At 43.5% G+C, this 25349-nt stretch overlaps 1 protein-coding gene across 1 annotated transcript in view; it reads right to left on the bottom strand.

The window, feature by feature from the left end:
* The window catches only part of b4galnt4a (beta-1,4-N-acetyl-galactosaminyl transferase 4a), a 142301-nt gene that overhangs the window by 41717 nt on the left and 75235 nt on the right, over positions 1-25349 (bottom strand). Inside the window, exons 3-6 of the mRNA XM_035156042.2 lie at positions 17866-17964; positions 7865-7960; positions 6499-6589; positions 4734-4834 (exon numbers count right to left, since the gene is read on the bottom strand). Coding sequence (XP_035011933.2) covers positions 4734-4834; positions 6499-6589; positions 7865-7960; positions 17866-17964 — 387 coding nt within the window. The remainder of the gene's footprint in view (positions 1-4733; positions 4835-6498; positions 6590-7864; positions 7961-17865; positions 17965-25349) is intronic.

The following is a 25349-nucleotide window of genomic DNA, read 5'->3' on the forward strand; positions in this document are numbered from 1 at the left end:
ACACACACCATATTTTGCTTATATGAACTGAACCTGAAGATTAAATTTCTCAACACACAGCCCAGACATATTGTAACCTTGTTCTACTATAACTCATCTCTCTTTTTTCTATACTCTGGTGCACACACACACACACACACACACACACACACACACACACACACACACACACACACACACACACACACACACACACACACACACACACACACACACACACACACACACACACACACACACACACACACGCGGGTACCTTGATAAAACGTAAAAAGTGAAAACACAAAACGGGGTCAAGAAAAGTGACAGATGTGGAGGAATCACTCCCTTTTCTATGAATTCTGTTTCTTCTCTACTGTCTTTTTAATAGAGAAACAGCTGACCTGTGCTTTAACTTCAGAGAGCTGTTTTCTTTATCTCCCTCCGTCTCACCTACAGTTTGGTTGTTCCATTGACCTTGAGCCTGTTAGAATACACTGCACACACTTGGTCTGTTCACAGCTTTCTAGATATACATAATAATACGCAACATATACCGACGTGCTATGAGAAATGAAGTCAGAGTCGTAACAACCGCCTTTGTTTTGATTGTTTCCTCTGGGTGTCATTGTCTCATTCAGCAGGGAGAGTTGTTGCTTTTAAGTGCGACCATGTTTACGTTGCTCATTCGCCCATTTGAATGAAGTGCAGGAATCTGAAGGGTGATTCTAATTCGATTTATCTTAGCAAAACAAATCTGACTGCAGATACTTCAAACAGGTTCGAGGCCGGTCGTTCATCACAACTATCCTCACGTCTGTTTCTATTGTTGTCAGAGCTACATTATCAAGCGGTGGATGTACAGCTGTTACAGGAGTTACAATCTAATGTTGTGCACGGGGGCTAATGTAGCTGCCACAGGAACAGGAGCAGATAAATGTGTGCTGTGATGGATTACCTATCGCAAACAGGTTTCAAATTATAATCTTTGGGGCATCCATTTATTAAGTTGTTGAATTTTGTGGTATTTATTTTTTTGGGACTGATGCTGCTCCCAGAAAAACAACAGAAAGACGCTTTGACACGTCAGAGCAGGAGAAGCATGATTAACAGTAATGACGGTTGAGTTCAGTTCGAGTGTCACAGTTTGCCATGACTTTGTGGCAGGAAACCACCGAGCACAATATCAAAGAAACCCGAGAAAAGCAGAAACCTGTTCTTTGTCTTTTGTGTTAAAAATGTCTTCTTGTTTTTTTGGGACGATGACTCGAGAATCGCTGGGAAAAGTGTTGTTTAGTTTTCAGACGGCGCATCACTGTGGAACAAAGCGAAGGGAAAACCTTATCCCTGATTCTGAAATAACGTCTGATACCACCACAATGACAAAGTCTCGTCTGGGTGAAATTGAGCAGCGGCTGCTGCTGTGGAGTCGGGTATCGATTGCATCTATCTCATCCAGTTTCCTGTCTGCGTCTCCGTGGCTGCATTATGGAGCAGACAGAAGACGTATCACAGCATTTGTGATACACGAGTGCCTGCGAGTGTCTGTGCACAAACAAACCCACGCTCACACAGACACACGCAGAACACTCGCATACATGTGCTCCGTCACGAGACTCTCGGTATCAGACGGAGTCAGAGGGAAGCTCAGCGGGAGCCGTCTGGACATTCTGATTGAACAGAGAAATCTCATTACAGATTAGCTGTCAGGCAAGAAGTATGTTGGGCGCTGAGGCCGGACAATGGATGATCCTCGCTGACATTGAGGACGTTAATATGTTCCACAGCGGGATCAGGGAGAGTGGTCTCATTACAAGCTGCTCTTCAGACACACTGACCAGCTGGTGTGTGTGTGAGGGATGGAATACAAGAAGTACTACGTTGTGGGAATCAGGATTACTGAGCCGTCTTTATATAGGATATGTGTGTGTGTGGGGTTTTTGTATATGTATGAGAGAAATACTGATGTCACCATTGCCCTGTGATGAGGGGTGTTTAAGCAGAATATTATGATATCACAGTGTCATTGACCTTTGACCTTTGACTACGGAATTCTAATCGGCTCATCATTGCTTCCAAATGGACGTTTGCGCCTGATGAAACTCCCTGGAGGCGTTTCTGAGACATTGTGCTCGCAAGAGTGGGACAGACGTGAGATCACAGTGACCTTGACCCTTAACGAAAATCATTTCATCTTTTAGTCCGAGTGGAACGTTTGTGCAGGATATGAAGAAATTCTAGTTCCAAACGTCCTGGAGCTATGAAAAGAACCCGACACCATGTTCATTACATTAAATGGGGTCCCTTCATGCATTCATGTCATTCATAATGATAATATTAAATATATAAAAGCTTTTATGCTTGATTGTCTTATTAGGATTTATCATATTTGTATATAAAACCTTGTATTTGGAAACTACAGACACGCTGTTGAAGGAAGTTTACCTGGACTTTCCAGAGCCAGTTTGTGTGCAGTACCACTTCCTGCTGTGATGCTCAGACCGGGAGGTGGAGATACTGCAGCACAGTGTGGTTACTTCCTCATTACAAATTTAATCTATTCATTTAAACATAAAATCACAGGCTATTATCTCTTCTTTATTCAGAGCTATGAGTTATTATGAGGATTTAAACAGAATAGAGAAAAGTTTTTGACCTCTTTTTAGAGCTGAAGTACTTAAAAAAACAGCCTTGGCATTAAGCCCTCTTTTCAGATTAGCACGGATTTACCTGTTTTAGTCATAAAATCTGTGATATGCGAGGACATCAGTACGAGCTGCGCTGCATATGAAAGATATAAAAAATGTGGTAAACAGTAAAATTTCTTGTAAGACTTCTTATTCCCAGACAGATGGGTCACATAATGAGGAACGGAGTCCCAGGTTTTATTTGTCTCTGAAGACACAGGAGGCAGCGAGGCCTGTGTGTCAGCCACTGGCAGAATGAATGATCCCTGGCCATAGCGCTCGCTCCCCTGCCGTTCTCTAAATTATATTTCTCCACTGCTAAATGTCACATCAATATTCACTGCCGGCTAATTAATCTCGGCCCGTGTGGAACCTGGTTACTTCTCTCCGCGTCCTGTTGGAAATACAGATGGCTCCATGGCTGGACCTTTGCTCTTTTAGCACAAATTTACCCGGAGCATTCATATGGTTCTTAAGTTCCTTAAATATTTTCAGACGGTTCTACCAAGAGTCCTTCATTAGTAAAGCCAGCAGCGGAACACCTTGACTGTTATTCGATCGCGGGCGGAGGGGACTTCGAGGATAGATGGGAAAGGAAAACGATTTCTCACAGGATGTTCTACAGGAGGATTTGAGTCGCTGGGGTTCTGAGCCGCCGCGTGCTTGAGGTGAGTGATTGCGTGCGTGTTGGGATGGTGACATGAGGTCGAGCGGGTGATTACTAAAGAGGAACAAGGTCGTATCGCTCAGTGTCCTTCCTGCTGGTGGACGGTGGAGCTCTGGGTGGAATGAAAAGGCTTGTGTTGGTCAGGAGCAGATGTATTATGGCTCTTGGCTTAATGACTAAATTGATAGTTACATATATAAAATAATACCCTCCAACATCCTATCTGTCATTGTGTCCATGAATGAAAGGAAGGGAATCCATTAGAGCCATGAGTCATCCTCAGCCTGGACATCATATTATATAATAAATCACGATGTCGTGTAGTGATGTGGTTTTTACTTCTTTGCACATCTTGTACTGTGGAAGTATTATTCCAGACATATATACAGTGTCTGACCAGATGTATTTTGCTTTTTAAGTCCAACAGTGAGGAGTTAAAAAATATTTAGGTAGTGATTTGGTTTATTCCTGTAGTAAGAGTTTATTGCAATGTACCTACTTTACAAATGTCTGTCTGTCTGTCTGTCTGTCTGTCTGTCTGTCTGTCTGTCTGTCTGTCTGTCTGTCTGTCTGTCTGTGGAATGCATATGTCGCAAACAATTCATGTTATCGGCTTCACACTTGACACGTGTGTCCTCAGTGGACCAAAGAAGTACAGTATTGAATTTGGTGCGATTTGGATATGTGCAATGTTCAATGTTAATACAATTTTCATAAACAGTGGGAGTGTGGCTGTGTGCCCTCAGTCTGTGGACCGAGTTGACACAGACATTTACATGTGTCACGTGTGCTGATCTCCGTCATGACAACAACATTCAAAGAATCACTTACTCTTCGGGCAATTTCTCTACAAAGTAAAAGCACAGTGTTCGTTTTGTAGCATTAATGCTTCAATCAAGCTGAATTACACGGATTTAAGTTTGAAAAGCTGTGACGTTGGGTCTGAAGATTGTGAATAGCCGACATGCAAATGACAGCAGTTAAGTAAATCATTCAAACTTACATATAAGCCACACACGTGCAATAATTAAAGCAAATTCAGTTTCATTTTATGAAAAACATTCACTATAATATCTTCATTGCAGAAAAACCAGGTAGGATGGATGCAAAGTTTTCTAACCTCACTCTGCAACAAACACTGTTTATAAAAAGCCCTGAAGCACACAAACAAACTAATGACAACAAATAGTTCTGAAGTGTCTCTATTCCACACAGACAGGTTTAAAAGGGCAGTGCACTAGCACTAGTTCAAACCAGGGAACGTATTCAGAGTTAGAAATGTGCACTTAGTGAATTTGCTGAGAATAACAAAGCATTAAAAATGATGAGACCTTGCTGTTTTTCAGTGGAGTGACTCCCTCCGGTTCAGATATTATAAAAGAGTGCAGCACAGCGCTTACCTGCCCGACATAGACCAGCAGTCTGGCATTGAGAGGGCTCTCATCAGGACTCAGCCAGAGCTCCGAATTATCATCCGACGATACCGAGAACTGGAAATCACCTGCAGGGCCGAAACACGATCAAAGTGCGTGTTAGCACATATATATGCATATGATCACAAATGAGTATCAGACGATGTGAGACCTCATAAAATAAATTGTAATAATGAACCTGGAATATGTTGCCCAGACTCCTTCTGGCAGAGGTCAGCGATTGCATGTTCGGCCACGGTGATATCGAACGTGTTGCTGGGACTGAATTCCCAATCAATGTGAAAACTATGTGAATGCAAATGAACAAATCTGAACCAGGAAGGAGCCCAGGAAGCAAACGAGTGGACACTTAAATTAAATCAATTTTCATAAGTGGATAATCAGGATACTTGAGAATTGTGAACGTGTTGTCAATTCCGTCGAACAGGAGTATTAATAGTGGGAGCTGAATAAAGCTACTTTCCCCTAAGAGGCTGTTGTTTGAGTGTCTTTCTGTCAATGCTGAGAAAACTGAGTAACTGTGTCAGAGAGAATTTGCCGTTATTTGTCATCGATCTAAAAACTGAGCAGAGGAAATCAGTATTTTTTGGGGGGTGAAGGAAACAGCAATGTGCAAAATATAATAGATCTATACTTGTACTGTGTATAGTACAAGTAGTTACCTGGATAAATGAAGGCATTATGACATCCGGCAGGGAAATTGGGCGGATTACGAAAGTTGTTGTAAGATCTATACAATTTTGGTGCAGATCCATGATTTTTTTTTTTTACTTTCTTAAACATTGCAATTGTTTTTCATCATTTTTAATAATTCATGGATCTTGATGAAAATATAATGAAGCATGCTTAGGGAACTGATATTTTATGAATGTGTGAAATCTGGAGATCCAAATAAAAATCTGGATCTAGTGAATTTAAATGTGGTTTCATAAAGGGGACTGTTGGAGCTTGGTGGAGGTCTGTGCTCTACTCAGAGTCATTCTAGTGTTTTCATCTGCATTTGTTTGTTTGTTAGTTAGCAGGATTACGCAAAAAGTACAAGACAGATTATCACAAAACTTGGTGGAAGGTTGTGATATCGTTCAAGGAGGAACCCATTAAATTTTGATGAGGATACGGATCAGGGGGATGATTAAAGTTTCTTCTTTTCACTTTCTTTAACAATGCGAGATTGGGTATATTTCCCAAAAAATGTATCTTGATAAACATGTGCAATTTGGTGCAGATCCAAATAAAAATCAGATGACATTGAGTACAGCTTTTGTTGTCTGCGATGAAATCAGGTTATTCAACACTCGATCAATCTAGAGCAGCCCCTGAAAGGTTGTCTGTGGCAGTGGGAGGTGAAGGTCACGTGTAAAGCTCTTGTCAGGTTCCTGGAGGTAGATGACCTTTGAGCCATCAGCTGAGAAGAGCCTTACCACCAGTGAAAACTCCACATGAGAGTGAAATGAACAGTAATCTAATTAATAACTTCATACTCTGCAATTTGTGTAAGGGCACTTGGGTGTTACAGCTTTTCAGTTCCCATAGCAACAAGTCTCGAGGGTACCGCAATGAGATTTAGCTGTGCGATCCCTGGCATTCAGCCCTAATACAATTTCTGAATATCCACTATATTAGTGGCTCTGAAGTGTTTGGAATAAGAGGGCTATAGAAATTATCTACTCTTATGCTCCAAAGGCCCCCTCAGCCCAAGAGGAGATACTTGCTATTAACATGAGCTAGTTACCGTCTCTGTAAGGGTGAAGGAAGCCAAATATTCTCAGGCCATAGTTCTTCCACTTCGGAGCCACTGCCAGCTTCTTCACCGTGGTTCGGGTCTGCAGCAGGAGACAAAAACAAAATAGGTAATCCTATCAAGGTAATCCTACTATTTGCTTAAACCACTCCCCCAAACAGCGAGTGTCCATTCATAGCTTAGCACTCGTAACTATAGGCACAGCAGGGACTTGTAGAAACTTGTGGATGTGTGCATGAAGCCAGAGTGAAAAGCAATGTTGCCCTTTTTAGGTCAAAACCAGAAATGCAAGACCAAAAGCGAAAATGGATTCAATTCAAATGGATTTGTCTGCTCGAACATAAGCTGGAAAACATGGCTCCTTCTAACAAACAAAACAACCACAACTATTTCATGATAGCACGCCCACTATTAAGCTAACTTTCCATAGACTGTATGTAAAGATGGATGACGCGACTCCAAAATATCCATCCACTATCATGGAGGAGTCAGGATCTATGACCTGTACTGTCACCAGCCAGTGGGGGGGCGATCAAGATGCCTCACTTCTTATCTTTATATACAGTCTATATTAGGTGTTCACTCTGTGGTCGTTGGTCCTGGATGCATCTCTTTATAAGTTTATTTCATTCATCGACCAAACCAAACAATTCAAATACAAAATCTCAAACGAAAAGGAGCAGAAAGAAGAATCATCTTTTGTAATCTGCTCCTCTTTCATAGGATATTAATAAACAAAGCATATAATTCAATAAATAAAAAATTCAAATAGCTGCACACAGCTGCTCACATCTCTCCATTAGTTCCTAAGTTACAATTCATTTTATACCATTCAAAGAAGCTCACAAAAGATTTAGATGACACAGAAACAAAAACAGAACAAAACATAATCAACACATTTCATTGTATTTCCTCATCATTCTGGCTTTAATTGTTTTATTAAATATAATGTTTGTCTTAGATTCTTTGGTTTCTTTGTTGCGATTGTTCCATAAACTGATTATTTTCTCCACAATGCAACGATCGATCAATCTGATTCTGAATCTCAGTTTTTTTAAAGATCTTTGTTCATTTTAACTTATAATGAATTTCTCTTTTTTTCAAATCTTTTCTGGGTGTTGGTTTGCAAAGTTTTCTGATGAGCTTTGTACAGAATTTGCAGAATACTGTCATCTACTAGTTTAATGAAATTTAATCAATTCTAACTGAACAAATGATGGGTTTGATGGATCTTTATTGTTTTAGATCTGCCGCTGCAAGGGCAGACAGCCTGACGGATGTAGCACAATAACTACAAGGAGGAACTTAATACACAGTGAATTGAATTTATCCCAGGTCACTGCTCTGTAATACTTACATGAGGGTAGAGAGGGAAGTGCAGGTTCTTTCGGAGTTGAGCTATGGAGGATCCACACCAGTCCTCGAACACGTGCAGGTTAGCCTGGCCCTTAAACTGCCAACACACAAACAGAGGAGAGGAATCAGGCGTGTGCACGGTGACAGCAGCGTCACATCCCTTTAAATAAGCCGCATTCACTTCTGACAAAATTTCCATTTGCCCTGGATTCAGTCGATATATTTTGTTGCAGAAAGTATGTCATTTTTCACGCCTTCTCTGCCACGCGGGAGGAAAATAGTTCTCCGTGAATAATATGACTGCAGAGTGGAGTTTCTGTCCTGCATCGGCAAAGGTGATGGAGAGTTCGTCATGAGTATCGTGGGGGGGGGTCTGAACGCAGGATGTGTGGAGCAGTCTGTCAGAGCTCAGGGCCCCTGTCCATCGTCTGACATTTGTCTGAATTACACAGGGAAATCTCAGGACACAGCAAGGACAGATGGTGAGACCAGTCGGCCTCGGGGTTCAGTTTCCTCACACGCGTCGGTCGGCTCATATACAACAGGAGATGAGTCCCTGATGACTTGTGTGTCAATTTTTCACTGCTGAGTTTTGGGGTCAATTCAAAATGTGAAAAAAATAAAACCACTACATTTTTTCCAAATCCATACACACACATGAACATCCCTACGTGTCAGAGGTGGGAACTAATTGAGTACAACTACTTTGTTACAGTGATTGAGTAGTAGTACACGTTTCTGTACTTAACCACTTCTTCTTCTACCACAAATAGCTGTTCTCTCTACTCCTCACATCAAAACAGGCTCAGGAGGGTGAGTTGAGGGGCATTCAGCTGCAACATGCAACTTCACCACTAGATGTCACTAAATTCCACACACTGAACCTTTAAAGTAAGAGTGGTTTAAGTTAAATAGTCTTTGAACTAATGTATATAGAAGTGACATGAGTCTCAGTGGCCTTCAGAGGGAAACTTTGTTCTTTAATACTTTGCGTACATTTCAGAGCCTGTACTTTTTATGCTTTTGCTTGAATGAAGAGGTGGTATCAGTACTTATAATAGTAATAATAATATATCTGCTTGAGTCATCTGTACGTCTACACGAGTAAAGAACGTGTGTACTTTTTGTCAGCTCTGCCACATATAAATTTGGGGTTGAGAAAGTGAGGCATGCACGCCGCGGTGATGTGATTTCCTCAACATGTTGCCGACACATGAATTGCATACCTCGATCACATTTCCACACAACAACAGCAAACAGCACAGAGGGAAGAGCTGCAAGTCGGTGCTGGTGCACGGTTGCTCGTTTCGACACGTGCACGGTTCAGCTCCGCATCAAGCCTGCGGCGGTTGTCTCAGTGATTTAATGACCTGTTATTGCTCTGATTTCTCAAACTGGATGATCAACCCACAATACACACTCACACGTACTGTACACGCACATGCCATCCTTTGATGCGTGAAAGCAGTCCCAGCAGGCTGCCACTGTAATGCTGCCACAGATATTTAGAACATCACACACAAGTCGAGCGGAAAGCTGGCTCTCACCAAATGAATATGAAACGGCACAGTCAGGGTGCCTGGTTGCATCAAAGAGCTGGCATCACCACTCTGGCCCCATTTCATTAAGTGAGAGTGGCCTTTCTGTATATGGAGGAGCTGCTCGCTGAACAGTCGACGGTTGTGAGCTGTCGAATCGATTGATCCGCAGAGGGAGAGTCACCTTTTGACAGAATGGCAGAGTGCATACCTCCGCCGAGGCCCTACAGTCCCCTTTAATTCAATCAAACTGCACCAACCTTCAAAGACTCATAAATATATGTCTCCTAAATAGGCCTGATTACTTTCATCAAGATCCATCAATAATTCCCTGGGGAAATTGGTGAAAATGTCAAAAAATAATGTTAAAGAAAATGAACAAATCCCTGCTCTGTCCCCTCCGTTCTTTCTTGGCCTGTTTTCCATCTTTCCGCCAAGTTTTTCTAGTAATGCATTCAGTGCTTGTTTCTCTTTCGTAATCCTGCTCACTAGCTGGCAAACAAACACAGATGAAAACACAACATCCTTGGCAGAGGTAATAAAAATGGCACTGAGTAGAGTGTATACCTCCGCCAAGGCCCAAAAGTCCCCTTCCATTCAATCAGGCTGAACCAAATTGCACACACCCATAGACAAACAAATGAAACAAATAAAATCCTTGAGGCGTAGATCTTTGTCCAGATCTACGCCTCTGTCCCATCATTTCACAAAGTTGCATAGAAATCTGACGTGTAGTTTTTTGCGTAATTCTGCTGACAAACAAACCAACCAACAAATGGACAGGGTGCGAAACCTTGGAGGAGGTAGAAACCCACATCGACGTCAGAAGGCATTAGAGGGCTGAGACAGGAAGGTCTTTCATATAGTAAACACCTCGGTGACTGCTACTCAGCCTCCGCGTCTACGGGCTGAGGAGAAACACGTTGACGGAGGGTGTGATGCTCCTTCTGATCACACTGGGATTCTAACAGATGGCCTGACCCGGAGTGGTCCTTTTCATTTCACTCCCGGCTCTTTGTGGTCAACTAAGTGCCCCGCACGCTGACAGCGGCACGGCAATTACGGCTCATGCATTAACCATGAGACATTTATGTTGTGCAAACATGTCAGTTGAAAACAGTAGGACCAGTGATTTTATTTCCTAAGTTTTTTATGTGCCCATATTTCACACTTATATGCTCTCTTACAGAAAAGCAAGAGAAAAACAGAAACGGGGGGGGATTTTGTGGGATCAACTGACTCGAATAAGAGGAAGGAAGAAGAAGAAGAAGAAGTCAGAGTGATGAATGGGAACGTCCGATGTTTAAAAAGGGAGTGGCAGAGCGAGAGAGAGAGAAAGGCGTGGGGGGGGGCACGGTAAGGTTAGAGGGATTTAGCAGACGAGAGAAGCCCTGTGTAAATATGCCTTATGTAAAGCTTTTAATAGATTTCCTGTGGTTTTTTTAAAAGCACACCTTTTTTTTTCGGCCTGGCCCCCTCCTCACCCCGTCTCTTGTCAAACAGCAATAAGCAGGTCGGCTTTAAAAGACTCTAATTATTCACACAAACACAACCCTGTGCAGCCCCGTAGCTGAGGCCTTGGGCTGTAAAGTCGGCTTTTTGCTGGGGGGCACTCCGGTGTAATTGGCAGTATTTTGTAGGTGGCTGCAGTGTGAGAGGTCGGTCTGTGCTCTGGCCTCAACAGGATGCTGGATATGAAATGAAGAGGGAAGTTGTGTTTTTCTTCGCCCTCTGTGCCTTTGCTTTAACTCGGATAAACTGTTCTTCGCCTCGCTCCCGTTTTGTTGTTTGGCTGTTTCCGTTATGTCCTCTCTCTCTCTGAAAAGAATTCCCTCCCACTATCCCCACTATCTGACCTCTCCATCCCTCTGTCTGTTGCCATCGTGCTGCCATCGTGCTGCTGATTTCTCCGCTCGCCGTCTTTAGTTTCCCTGAGCTCAGCTGACGGCTGTCACTCCCCCCCGTGCTGTCACCGTCCATCTCGTTTTTTGTCTCCCCGCCGAATCCTCCTTGAGGAGCGTGGGATAAAGTGACGCTAACGTCAACAGTTTGTAGAGAAACGGCGACTTGTGTGCGTCTGTGTGTATGTGCTTGTTTGTGGGTCTGTGTGTTACATGGGGACATGGTGCCGCTGGAGCCTGTGTCTTTTAAAATGACAGCTTCTTTATTGCTTGTCGGCTGGAACTCACATTTAGTAATTGGCTAAAGAGGCAGAATGACTGCTGCTTTTTTTTATTTTCTGTCTTTACTCTGATTTGTTGTCCTGCGTTCCTTTATCCAAGACATTGCATTTTAGGCTTAATTCTTCTTTGAGTGAACCGAACAGATTTCAACAAGTCAAATTTAAGACTTTTTAAGACCATAATGACTGAAATTTAAGATCTATGTCAAGTACGACAGATATGAAGGAATATCAGAGTCACAGAATTTCTTACACTTCCCCATAACTGAAGATAAGGTGAATTATCCTGATAGAGAATAACCCTCAAAATGCCATGTTATCCCCCAAACTACAGGCAGAGACAGTAGGTTTCCATAGTTTTTCCCACAGCCGAGTGAACTGAGATAGATTCTGACCAGGCTATTGGAAGACTCGGTTGTCTGTTCCAAGTTGGTCTTGTTTGTAGTTTTATTATAGCGTGCTAATATCTGTATCGTTTAGAAAGAGCTACAACACACAGAGACTTTACAGTATGCTGCCAAAATTTTGTAAAGGGCGATGGAGGCAGCATTTAATACATGTTAACTTATAATAACTTGTAATAAACCAAAAGCCCAAAAGTACTTAAACATATCTAATACTCCTAAAATTCAGATTATTAAGTTTTGGATTTTTTAACAACTTTTTTAAGACCCAGCGGAAATCTTGCAACGAGTAAAATTAGAGTTGCATTTGACGACTTTAAATGAAACTAGATGCGACTGAAAATCACCGTCATAATGCACAATATGTTTGATCTGAAACACTATAGGCACAGAGTGGCTCAATGCTGGGACCTGCAGGTAAAGACAGGGCGGGCTCACATTCCTCTGCAGCTGCTGAACCTGCAGCAACACACAGGAAATGATAGGCGTTCACAATACTGACATTCTTATAGCTGTGATAAAACAAATTCATGGTTCTTTCAGCTGACTCCTACAAACACCTCTATGTTTCATTTCCCTGAAGTACTGAGCCATGTGTTTTATATCCAATCGTGTATTTTAACTGTAATTGTCAAGTATATTAAATCTTAGAAAGCCAGCCCTCTTTGTTTTTGGTCAGGATTTGGTTAGTTTCAGCCACAAGAGGCGGAAATCCTGGAGCCATTTAAAAACCACCAGGCAGACAGTGACAACCCCCGAAGTCCCTTTGGACCGACGAGTTCACCTTGAATGGGAATCCCTGTCAGAAAGTTTTCAGAAACTTCTATCCCAAAGAAAGACTTGACAGTAATGTCAGATGCTAACACTCGATAAATGTAGCTTGTGTTTAGAGTGCAAGAAAACCGAAAAAAATCAATAAAGAAACAATTTCCAGACTATCTTAGTGGTGCAGGGTTGCACATCAGCCTCTTGTGGCCAAAATAGACATTACAAAAAAATCAAAACAACAACAACAAGCTCCTGACAAAAAAAATGTTTTTTTCCATGTGCCTCTTAAGTGTTTTTGTGTTTGTTTAGTTTGTTCGTTTTTCCTTTACCTATTTTCACAAATGGAAACGAAAAGAAACAAAAAAACCCGTCAAAACAATTTGAACTTGCCTTTCAGAGCCTCTGCCCTCTTCCGCTATCACAAAATATTCTAGTAACACAAAGGTAAATGTTAACGTCTGACAAATTAAAGTAAAACATTGACATGCCCGTGTCATTTGAACAGAGCACACGGCACATAATGAAAATCCTGTTTTCTCTCCCTCCATCCACCTCTTCCTCACTCCCACCGCTGTCCAAAGGTTGTCCCCCGCTATCCTCGGCTATAAATAGCTCCCACAGTTTCACAGCAACACGGCACCTCTACGGCTCTGCCATTAAATAAGAGGGGAGGAGAGGGAGACGGAGGAAAGCAATGCCATCTGTCAAACATAAGGGGGTGAGGCAAGTAAAGAGAAACGTGGACGGAGGAAATGAAAGGTGCACAGAGAAGAAGCTGAGTAAGAAAACCACTGATTGATAAAGACAAAATAAAAAAGAGTGTATCGTAGCTCGGCACAAACACACTGCTACCGTCTTGCCTTTCTTCCCACACATCCACGCGCCCATATTTCAGTGAGCTTGTCTTCGCGTATCTCCATCTCCACTGCTCTTCAGTATCTCCTCTCCCTCACCCATCTGCTTGCACTATCAAACAAGAGTACAAATCAGACATCCTCTTTTCTCTCTCTCCCCCATCTCGCTCTTCTGGGAGGCCGTCTCCCTTTCTGGAAATCTGTCGCAGCCTTCTGCGTTCCCCGCTGGCACCGAGGCACTGACAAATGGCCGCTCTGCGCACCCACTGACGAGCGATCGCACCAACTGACACCGTAAATCCCCGTCGGATGAGAAAAGTGAGACATGATGTTCTTGGCTGAGGCGCACTGAGGGGTATATACAACACCAGGCAGCTCGCTCCCGCAGGGCGTGCAGGGGAGACGGCGTCAAAAGCTCACTGTTGATACATCGGAACACCGTACTGCAGTTTTAATGAAAAGTTGAAACGTGAGCGAGGAATGAAAAGATCAAATGATACATTTTGCATGCGAGTTATTCTCTCTGTGGCTACGATAGGAATGTCACGGTACCATTTTATGAAATACAGCCGACTTCACAGAGGGCATTTGTACTTTCCCTCTATTCCATCGCACTCCTCTCATTAGCAATTCGGGAAAGAAATGAAAGTAGGATAAGTGGGTAGGTACAGTGGGGGAAAAGGGGGGATTCAAAAGGTACAGCGGTTTAAAGGAATTATGTGAGGGGAGATAATGAGAACTCATTTCACACGGAGGAGAGCTGTGAGGAAGAAAGACAAGGTTCATATGATCTCGCTTCAACTTCATCTCCTGCTCTAATGAGGGTTTGTATAATCTGCCATCTGTCCTACAATTACATGTCTTCTGTCATGCCAAGGATATGGTGGGGGAGGGGGGGTGGATGTGGCGGCAAACGGGGGGGAATGTGAGGCAGAGCGTGAAGGATGAGCAGATTTTTTTTTTATTTCCTTATTTCCATCTCCTGCCACAATCTGTCGATCACTCACCCAAATGAAATGAGAGGCCGGTGAGAGAAATCACATCTCTGTCTCCCGTCTATTTAGAGAGACAGACAGGCCGAGGGAATAGCGAGGAGTGTTTTTGCATCCTCCCCCCCCACCCCAGTCTACTCACTCTCACTTGATACGGTTGGATGACGTGAGGGTGGGAGAGACGAAGAGAGAGAGAGAGAGAGAGAGAGAGAGAGAGAGAGAGAGAGAGAGAGAGAGAGAGAGGGAAGATCCGTTTCCTCCCCCAGTCTTGTCACCGTGTGTTTTTGTGCGAGGAGCCAGCGTTGACGACTGCTCCCACCTGAGTCATGTCTGTGCCGTGCTACAATATCTTACTCTCTTCCCCCCCTTGAGTGATAAATAATATGCCATCCAAACCTACACACGCACGCACGCACGCACACACACACCCCTCATCTCCACATCTCCAGCTTTGTTTTTACAAAGAACCAGAGGACCGAGTGTCTGAATCTTTCCGTTACCTGTCATCCTCCATCTATCTGTGTTGATTCGTGTTAAATCTCCCATCACTGTGGTTTTAATGTGAAACGGCAACATGGAAGGAAATGATAGAATCCCCCGGTTGATATGAATGTCTACAATGATTTAAGTGTCACTAATCCCTCTTACCGTCATTTTCTTTCTGCTCCTGACTAAATAAAATTGTTCATTATGCTATAAATTCTCTCCGGATCCATGTCGGCTTTGCTGCAAATAACCATTTATTATCCCTTCTTGCCTGGCATGTACCGCGCGTCTCTTTAAAAAAGTGCTGCATCTCTTCCTGTCTGACCTCTGTGCTGTGTCCTTGACCTGCCGCTGATCTTGACAGATATATACAGAGTACGTCCGCAGAGGCGCCTCATCTAATCCGCAGCCACCTGTGGATGAGTTCACGGGGCGGGGACGCTCATGAAGTCGCCAGTGTTGACTGAAAACAAGCCAACTAAGGTCACAGCCGCAGCACTTCACTCAAAGGATTCATACTTTTTCTTCCTTGCTTCTATCGCCGTCTCTCTACTCGTGCACAAGAAAGTCAGTATCCTGTCTTCCCGCTCGTGTGTGCCCCTCGTACGGATGCTCCAGGATGCCCGTGTGACCTCTGCCAGTCTGCGACAGCTGGCATATGGCACCACTCTGCCTCCACCCGCCTGAGTCCACGCCTCTGACAGCGCCAACTCAGTGGCCCCTCAGACCTCTGCCTCCTTGGCTGTGCATCAGGAAAACCAGTTAGTGCTGGTAATTAGAGCTCATAGCTAGTGAGGGGAGCGCAGGAGCGGCTGCACTCTGTGGTTTCTGACAGAATTGGCTTAGGTCTGACATCCCAGAAGTCGGATATCAGACAAGAAGAGCTTTTTTGAGGATGCAAATTTATAGAGATGTAAGAAAACTCCAGTCGAGTTATGCTGGATTTGTAGAATATTCACAGGCGTGAATTGCATGTTGCTTTAAGGGAAGGTTGGAAACAAGTCAAAGAAATGTCATGTTGACTTCTGCAAGTGAGTTTCGAAGCTAGTCACGCTTAATCTAAAATGTATCTGGTGTGGATGTTGCAAAATGTATTTCCCTTTTGAGGCTGTTTTGCTTCTTTCGATCCAAACCATAAATAAGAGATCTCGGTTGGTCAATGAAACACATCTCCTGATGCAAGGATGTCCTGCTTTTAACAGATTTCACCTACCGAAGGCAAAACATGAGACGGAAAACAACAGGAAGCTCATAATAAAGCATCCCGCTGTGATCAGGCCGTGTAATCCATTTACATTTGTGCAATTAGTCGGCATGGTCCACATTCACATAGCTGCTTTGGCTGCCGTCCTAGCTTGGCTGCTTCATATCAATGTGACTTCTCATTTTCTAAGTAGTACCGATTTAAATTATTCCAAAAGCATCGTCCGCATTTAGATTCAGGTCCCTTCAATATTCAGGCAACAGATGTTTCTAGGCCATGTTACATAAAAACAGACATCATCTGGCTTTGTGACAACTCACAGAGCAGAAACGACAACGCTGCAAAGAAAACATGGGGATGCGAGTTTATGAATGTATTTCAGCATTAAATATAGGACTTCTTGAATTAGTTTGTGTTTGATTCATTGGAGTGCAGAGAGAGGGCATACAGGCAAAGGCAGGGTAACTAAAGTTCGATTTCGACTGAAGAAACTTTCCCCCGCAACTAGGAACCTTTGGGGGAACTGCTTGGGTTCCCTGTTCAAATCCCTGTGTGGAGTTGGCATGTTCTCCCTGTGTCTGCTCCAGGTTCTCTGGCTTCCACCCACAGTCCGAAGTTTAGGTTCATTGAAGACTCTCAATTGTCCGTAGATGTGAATGTGAGGTTGCGTGTTGGCCCTGTGATACGCTGGCCTGACCTGTAACCCGCCTCTTGCCCAATGTCAGCTGGGATTGGCTCCAGTTTCCCCCCCCTGAGCCTCAAAGGATAAGCGGTACAGATAACGGAGGGATGGATTTCCCACACCGAGGCAAGCAGCAGCAGCGGCCGTCATCCCAGGTCTCCAGCAGCAGCAGCACGCAAAACTCAACTTAACTCAAGACTGGCTCAATCAAGAGAATCTGCCAAACGGCTACAATAATATTATCAGGCCCACACTGGGCTGTACGAACAGAATCACTGAGGTCCAACTGAAACTAAACTAAACACTGTTGTGCCCAGCAGAGGAATTTAAACTTTACCCCAGGTAGAGAACCACTAATTAATCATAGTTACACACACACACACGCACACACAGACACACACCTTTAATTAAACTCTGCTGAACAGGTTACAAATGTAGAGCCGCTTTTCCTTATCACAAATCTGTCGAATAATTCCTCCATCCGCTGCACCCTTTGTTGCAGTGGGTGTAAACTACATCAGTAAGTGAGCTGAAAAATTAGGATGAATCACATCGACTTGTAGTCTTCAGGTCATAGGCACCTTGAAATATAACCAGCAAATGGATTTGGAAGAGAAATTATCAACCGTGACACATTCATTTATCATCACAGGCATGAGGTGCATTTAGTTCCTGCAGGAATCGCACCAGAGGCAAAGTGGATCTCTGTCTGACCCCCTGCTTTTAAAAAGACAGGAGAGAATCACATCTGCAGCATAAATATATTAAAAATTATTCTATCCAAAACTATTATTATTACAAAAGGCCCCATTTAAAGCAAATGAAGGAACTCAATATTGTGATTATCATACCACTCTAAAAGATGAAGGAAACAGAAAGAAATTGGTTTTACCTCTGGTTTCCATGGCAATTTCTTGTGCCTCTGGCTGAGGAACTTCCGGATGCGGGTGTGGCCTCTTCCATCAGACCCTCCTGTGATTGGCTCATCGTCCTTGAAAAAAAAAAGAAAAAGAAAGTTAGATGACGCACTTATTCCTCTTTAACTACAGAGAAGAAACACTGGTGGAAAAGAAAGAAAAAAGGAATGGTGGTGAAATCATTTATTATTGAGGTGACCTGAAGTGACATAATTGATATATGGGATTAAGTAGCATTGTAAGATAAAAACACAGCTCTTTGTAATTTGCTGAGGCATCAATCAGCATTACACGCACACACACACACACACACACACACACACAGAGCAGACCGAGGAAACACAGGGTCATTTTCTCAGAAGGCTTCTCGACTAAGACCCTGTGGAATCTCCTCTTCAACATTCACTGCTAATCCAGCGTTTGACTCGCCAAAGCCCTAATCTCCAGCCTGCTCTAACCATCCGCCCTGGCGGCCAAGACCTCCTCTCTGGGGAGCCTGAACTCTCCCCCTGATCGGGGATTTAGCTCTGTGCTGCAGCCAGCCTGTGGTCTGCTATATAAGAGGCCATGTTAATGTTAATGCCGTGGTGTGACGGGCAGGACGGAGGAGGAGAGCGTGCAGGTTTCTCGGGCCGGCTGCGAGCAGATATAAGTCCACCGTGCTCCCAGAGGAGGAACTGAGTTGTGGGCCTGTTAAATGAGTAGCAAAGCATCCTCCACTTAGCAGAGATGTCAAGCAGAGGCATGCCTCCACAGAGACGAGCCTGAGAGGTTTTCAGCACCCCTGAAAGCACCTGTGTTGTTACGAGAGAATCTGAGGAGGAAAAATACATTTTTGGAAGCGGCACAGGCGGAGCCCCCACGCCTTTTGATTAAGTTTTTTAACTTCCAAGAAGAAAACCGGGGAAGATGATAATGAAGAAAAGTGACGAGGGGTCCCGTCTGCCAAGAGAGGAGAGTAAACTTCCTGTTGTCGGAGCGTACACAAAGACTCACTCAAGTTTCCAGTGAGTGAAGGAAACAACATTCATATTGTATGGCTTCTCACATGAAACAGCAGAGAAATGAAAGTGGAAGACAGGGGCTCAGCTGTCGGTAAAATATAAAGATTGATGATTGACCAGATTTTTATAGAAGTGAATTGAAGACAAAATTAGACTTTATCTCATAATTACGGCTTATTATGCAATAATAATGGCCTTAGTGCAAAGACAGAGGCATTGTGGCTCTATCTGAGGTAATTCACTGTCTAAATATACAGTTTTGTCACAGCGTGAGTTATAAATGGGGCGAGAGAAGGTTGGGTTGCTTACTAAACTCAAATGGCACTCAGTAGAAAGTCTGCACCTCCACCAAAGCCCAACAGTTCCCTGATGAAACCACATTTATTTGAATCTGAACACACTTACAGACATCAGTCCCCTACATATGCTTGATTCTTTTCATCAAGATCCATGAATTATTCTCTGAGAAATTAAAGAAAATGTTACAAATCTGCATCATAATTGAATTGTTTTACTTCCTGACCCACCCCACATCCTTCCATGGTTTGTGTGTAATCCTGCAACAACAAACCTCCTTGGGGGGAGCAATGTCCCAATACTGAAAAACTAAGTTGTTGTTGTTGGTTCTGATACTTTCCTATTCTAGCTTCCAGATATCAGAACAGTAAGACTTGCATACAAGTATTAACATCACCTCGTACTTTGACCTATTTCAACAACATCTAGTGCAAAAAAAGTTTGTGTGCAATTACTTAAAATGTGGGAAAAACATGTTAGCAAAGTTTAACTTCTGCAGTCGGTCCTGTTTTTGCATCCAAATCATTACAACCCCGTTTCCTCATTAACATTCAACACTACCTAGAGCGCCGAGCGTTGTTTTTCTTTCAGTCTCGATGTCGCTATCACTAATAAACCTCAGACCTTGGACTGTCTCTGGCACTTTGCTGTGAACCAGGAGAGCGGAGAGATGTTTTTTGGTTGCGGGCAGTCGCTCTGCCGGCTAATCAGCGCTCTCTATTAGAACAGGTGCGGTGACTGTTTGAGTGAAGATGAGAGATAATCCGTGCAGCTAAAGGACTCTGGGACCTGCGCTCGCTGATTGTGATTTAAAGCGGCAGCGTTTTTTTGGGGGAATAATACGTCGTCAACCCTGAGAGAGCGAACTCTGAATCACCGCCGGAGTTTGTGAGCGTAACTCAGAGAGACGCCGCTCTCCTGAAGCGCTGCCTCAGCTCGGGTCCAGCTCAAAGTCTGCTTATCGATGCAATAATAAGATGTACAGTTAAACTCATTGACCTAAGGTTGCACTACAGCCTTCATTAGCTCTATCCTTTTTTTTTAACGTCTATATTGACTTAACACTTTGGCCCAATGTCCTCATTGCAGATACTACAGTCTCTTAAGGTGAAGGCAGCTCTACAGTTTTCTGGCACGAGCTGGGCCCAGGACTGTGTGATCGTGTTTCATTCATAATTGAAGTTGATGCTAAAGGGTCTGTGAAATGACCCTATGCGTTTAAACAGGGAATATCAATCACACTGATGAGAGCGACTGTTCGTCATATGTTTATATTGCTGTTTGCTTTCACTCAAACCGAATGGGCATTTGTCTGCTACGGCAGCGAAGCGTCCGAGACAGAACGAGTGAGGCCGAGTGGCGATTAATTAAAGCTGTACCGAGCTGCTTCATGTATGAACACGCACGGCAGAGCAGTTAATCACAGAAGGGATTGATTGATGGATGAGCTGTCCGAACAGTGCGTTTCTGTCACCGATAACCGTTCATCCAACCGTCCCAACAGTAAAACACCTCGCTGTAGAGGGCGCCGGCCTCCCGCTCGACTCCTCCCAGACTCCCCGCGTTCAAACGGCACAAAAAAACTCAATTGATGCCCCTTGCTGATCTCAGCCCAGGGAAACAACTGGAGCGAGTGTCCTAGAATACCAATGATCTTAATTAATCTCCCTTATTAAATACAAACAAGCCCCAGTCTGCGGGGAGGGAGGGAGGGAGGTGGAGTGTGTGAGAGAGAGAGAGAGAGAGAGAGCGAGAGAGAGAGAGAGAGAGAGATTATTTCACAAATCTCCTCACCCCCCATGATAACCCGTGTAAATGAGCTCAGCTCGGACGGCTCCCAAATGTCCACAAATCATAGATTCATTTCAAGCTACTGCAAATATGAAAGTTAATAACCAGAGTGGAATAATTACATAATTCTCCATTTTTCATTCATGATCACCACCACAAAGATATACAGTATGGTGATTAGTCCCTCCATAATAATGATATAGATGCTTCCCATTTGTCATGCTGTGGTCTTGCTGAATCAACAGTGAATGTTCCCTTTACTTATATTAATAAGTGCAGCTGGAAGCAAAGACTGTGGCACTGACTAATCACAACGATCCATCAGCAGAAAGAGAAGTCGTGACGTGTCCCCACTCTCGAGATGTTTCTTAAGTTATAATAGGATTTTAATACGAAGAACCAGCGTGTATTTAAAGGTGGACGACATGAGATTACTGCAGTATAGGTCACAAACCCTGCCTCCTCCATGTTGGTGAATGGGACATAAACCAACCAGAAGTGTTCTCGTGTTTGTTTTTAATTATTAACTTTGACTGACGGACCTTGATTCCATAATTTCTACATGATCACAACTGTGCAGACATGATGTCAAAACCGCAAGATGTGGGCAGAAGTATCCGGGATATTTTAGCTTCACTTTTGTACAATCGGAAGAAGAAGGGATACTTTCAAAAAGATATTGAGAAATATCATATATTGTGCTTCCGACAATGTTGGAGACCGACTGTACATCACCATGTTCTGGACAATTCCAACCTGTGACAAGTTAACACCAGTGTGATGTATAACCTGAGATAGAGGTCTACACACAAACATAGAGAGGGAAGGGGTTGAAATGAAGAGGAGAGGCGAAGAGGAGAGAATAAAAACATAAAAAGTGTCAGACTGAGGAAGAAGAATAAGCAACAAAACACAAGAGAGACGAACAGGGACAAATTCAACAGAGAAAAGCAGTGAGCAATGGAGCAATAAAGAGAAAAGGAGTGAGTGAAGAAGCCGTTTGATTGGTAGTGCACAGCAGTTGTGCCAGCCGAGTTCTCAGAAATCCCTGTGGCACAGAGAGAGTCTGACGTGACTGAGCGCCGCCATAATCCCTCCGGTGAGCAGACCAAACAGAGCAGGGTCTGCATGCTTTCAGATGTGTGAATTATTACATAGAGGTTTATTACAATGAAGATACCGTAGATGTACTATTTCTATATGCAACATCATAATCCATCATATCCCTCTTTGAAATTAATGTTTATCGAGTGCTGCGCTCATTCAAATTGAATCCAACAAGGCTCTCCATGGCCACTGCAAGGCTCTCCATTGCCAGTCCCAATTATATCAACTGCTCCACATTATCAAAAACCCTGCATTAGTCATAAAACACAGTATGTTTCCTTACCTTATCCAATGTTAACTCCACAATTCTCCCCATGTGAAATGCTAAACTTAGAATTCCGATTCAAGAAAAGGAAATGGAGGCATGGAATGAATTGGGCTCAAAGTGATTCCTGCAATTCGGAATCTTTTGTGCAAATGAGCATGAAGAGCGATCATTGGAGCATGATGGAAGCATTGAAGCTTTTTTAAAGAAAAGATGAAGGAGCAGGGCACAGCTTTTCACATGCTGGTGTCCTGGGGTCTTTTAGTAGCAAAGAAAGCGGAGCATGGAACAAAAAGGAAACCTGTGATTTTCTCAAAATGCTCTGAAGAATTTCTGAGTGAAAGGAGTCGCATAAAGCCAGACATGATGTGTCTCACTTGTATTTCTCTGACTCCCACCTTGGAGGAACAATAATGGCAACCTCAACACAGGTTAGAACATTAGCTATCGTTGACCAGCACATTGAGTCGGACAAAATCCGGCAAAAGCAGAAATCGATGGAGAGAGATGTCTAAGGAGGTCAGCGTCTACCAAGCTGAGGATATTGTGGCATTTACTGCACTGAGATTGAATAAACTGATGTAAACCAGCCCTTTAAAAACAGTGCGATTAAATATTGTTTTTTTAAATGGTGCTAATAGATAAATCTGCAGCCTGGATATCCTATTCAGGTTCATAATTTTAATTATTACTTGCAAAGTAAAGGCTCTAATGTTCGGAAAAAACACATCACTATGCTAAAACCGACCACTGCTCTTTTCCGCCTCTGTCTGAAACACTTGGTTTTAGCCCCCCCCCTCCTGATAAAACACAGTCTACTCTGATTGGCCAGTTAACCCACTCAGTTGTGATTGGTCAACCTCTTCAAGCGAGTGTAGGAAGAGTCGGCCTCCGCTCTCCCTTCACCTGGCCTTGTTAGGGGATGTGCCAGACAAGCCGCTAGGTGTGCATCATGCTAATGTGCATCTGCTGACGAGGCGTTTCAGGAGCTTCAGTGTTTTCTTTGACAGACTTTGGGCTTAATACATTTTCACATCCACAAGAAAACATGAGGGAACAACAGAAAACCGATAGTGTCTCCTTTAAAAAGATCATGATGATGACAGCCCATAACTAATCCAGACACAAATCATTATCGCCCATGAGCAGCTATTGATCTCTACAACAAAAAAAGCAGTAGAGTAAAGTAGTTTTATTGTTGCACCTGCGAAGATATTTAAATATACAGCCAGGAAAAAGGCTGCATTTAGTCAAATTCTGTGTACTTACTTCCCAGGTGAAGTCAAAGTCGGGTGTGTCAATGTTTAAAGTATTTATACTTATTGCCGGTAATGGTAGAACATGTGAGTAGGCATATTGTCTATCAAGCACTTTGATAGACGTCTCACTCAGGCTCGTCAACAAACACAGCTGGAAACTGAATTCTTTATTCGTACTGTAGCGTGCATTGGTGATGCGGCTGCTCTGGGTGCTGATTAATGAACAGGATTGTCCCGGGAACCACCTCCGTGATACGGGATCAGCACTCGAGAGCGTTGAGAGCTTGAATAAATCTGCCGCCTGATCCCACAATCAGCCGTTCTATTTCGGTAAGAGCGAAGCGTTGGGAGCCCTCGTACCTTTACAACCAAATCCCTGTCTCCTTCCTTAACAAAATGGCTGGCACTGCTGAACAGGAATCAGCCCGAGTGCATTCAGTTAAACTATAGCAGAACAAATCCCGGCCAAGAAAAAGAGGGAGTGCAACTATTTTTGTCTCGCTGCTTGCATTATTCATGTAAGCAATTACAAGCCTGGTCAAGGGAACACCAGTGGAAGGGGGCTGAGTGAGGAAGAGGGGGGAATGGAACATAAATAGGGGACGGCTGCAGTCGATAATAGGAGTGATAGAGTCAGAGGCTCCAATTCATTGGTTGGAAGATTAATGGTGCAGAGATGAGTATGGCAGCGAGACAATAAGATACAAAGGAGATGAGGAGAGAGAGATGGAGGGAGGGAAGGGAAGAGATGGAAAGACAGTTGAGGGAGAAAAAGGGAGAGGATGAGCAATCATTATCCTGCATGAATACTTACAGCACAGTGATTTTAATTAGATGATGATGATGTGTGGTCTGCGTGCATAGAAACAGAGTTAGGCCACCTGGGAATGCACCATGCATTTATAATTACATGTACACATATGACGTACACTGAGACGCACGCGCATCGCAGACTGAAATTTATAGATTTAGACCTGGGACAAGGTGGTCGGGTTTCTGTCTCGCTTGAGCTCTCATCGATACAGCAGGCATGTAAGGACGATGGGTGTGTGGAGGAGTGCAGTCTCTCTCTCGGGATCGATACTGGTCTGAAGAGCTTTGTCTCCGTAGTCACTTTTTTGCAGTCACGTCTCAGGTGCTCTGACAAAAACCTAAATGTGTTGTCTCAGGCACTCTTATTGAAAAATCAGACTTTTTTTTTGTAATCTTAAGACATTTCCAGCAGTATGTAAATGTTTGGTTGACTGAGGACAGGAGGGAGAGAACAGAAGAACCTTAAAACCTCTGTTTGATTGTTTGCTTGTAATCTTTTCACTGCAATTACGGCTGAGAGGTGCTTCACTCCAGCCTCAGGATAAACACTCCGGTGCCTTTTATCATTACAAGTTCAATGTTAGACGAGCTTCAACAAAGATGCGTTTGAGAGAAGTAAGAAGGGAGAAATGGTTGGAGTTTTATTCATAATTTTAATTCCGGCTATTACATGAAAAGGTTTACTTGCTCGGATGTTCAGAAAACACATCACTGTCCTCGTATCGCTGCAGCTCCTCTTTTCAGCCTCCGTCTCTATAAAGTCCTCAAGCCCGATAAATGATAAATGTGTAGGAAATGTCGGCCTCCGCTCTCTCTGTACCTGGCTTTATTCGGGGGGGGGGGGCCCGGACTTGCCGTGCATCATGCAAACATAGAGCATCTTGTCACATGCCACAGGGATGATGCAGAAGTATCAGCCAGAA

This window comes from Hippoglossus stenolepis, chromosome 5 (assembly GCF_022539355.2).
Source record: "Hippoglossus stenolepis isolate QCI-W04-F060 chromosome 5, HSTE1.2, whole genome shotgun sequence".
NCBI lineage: Eukaryota > Metazoa > Chordata > Actinopteri > Pleuronectiformes > Pleuronectidae > Hippoglossus > Hippoglossus stenolepis.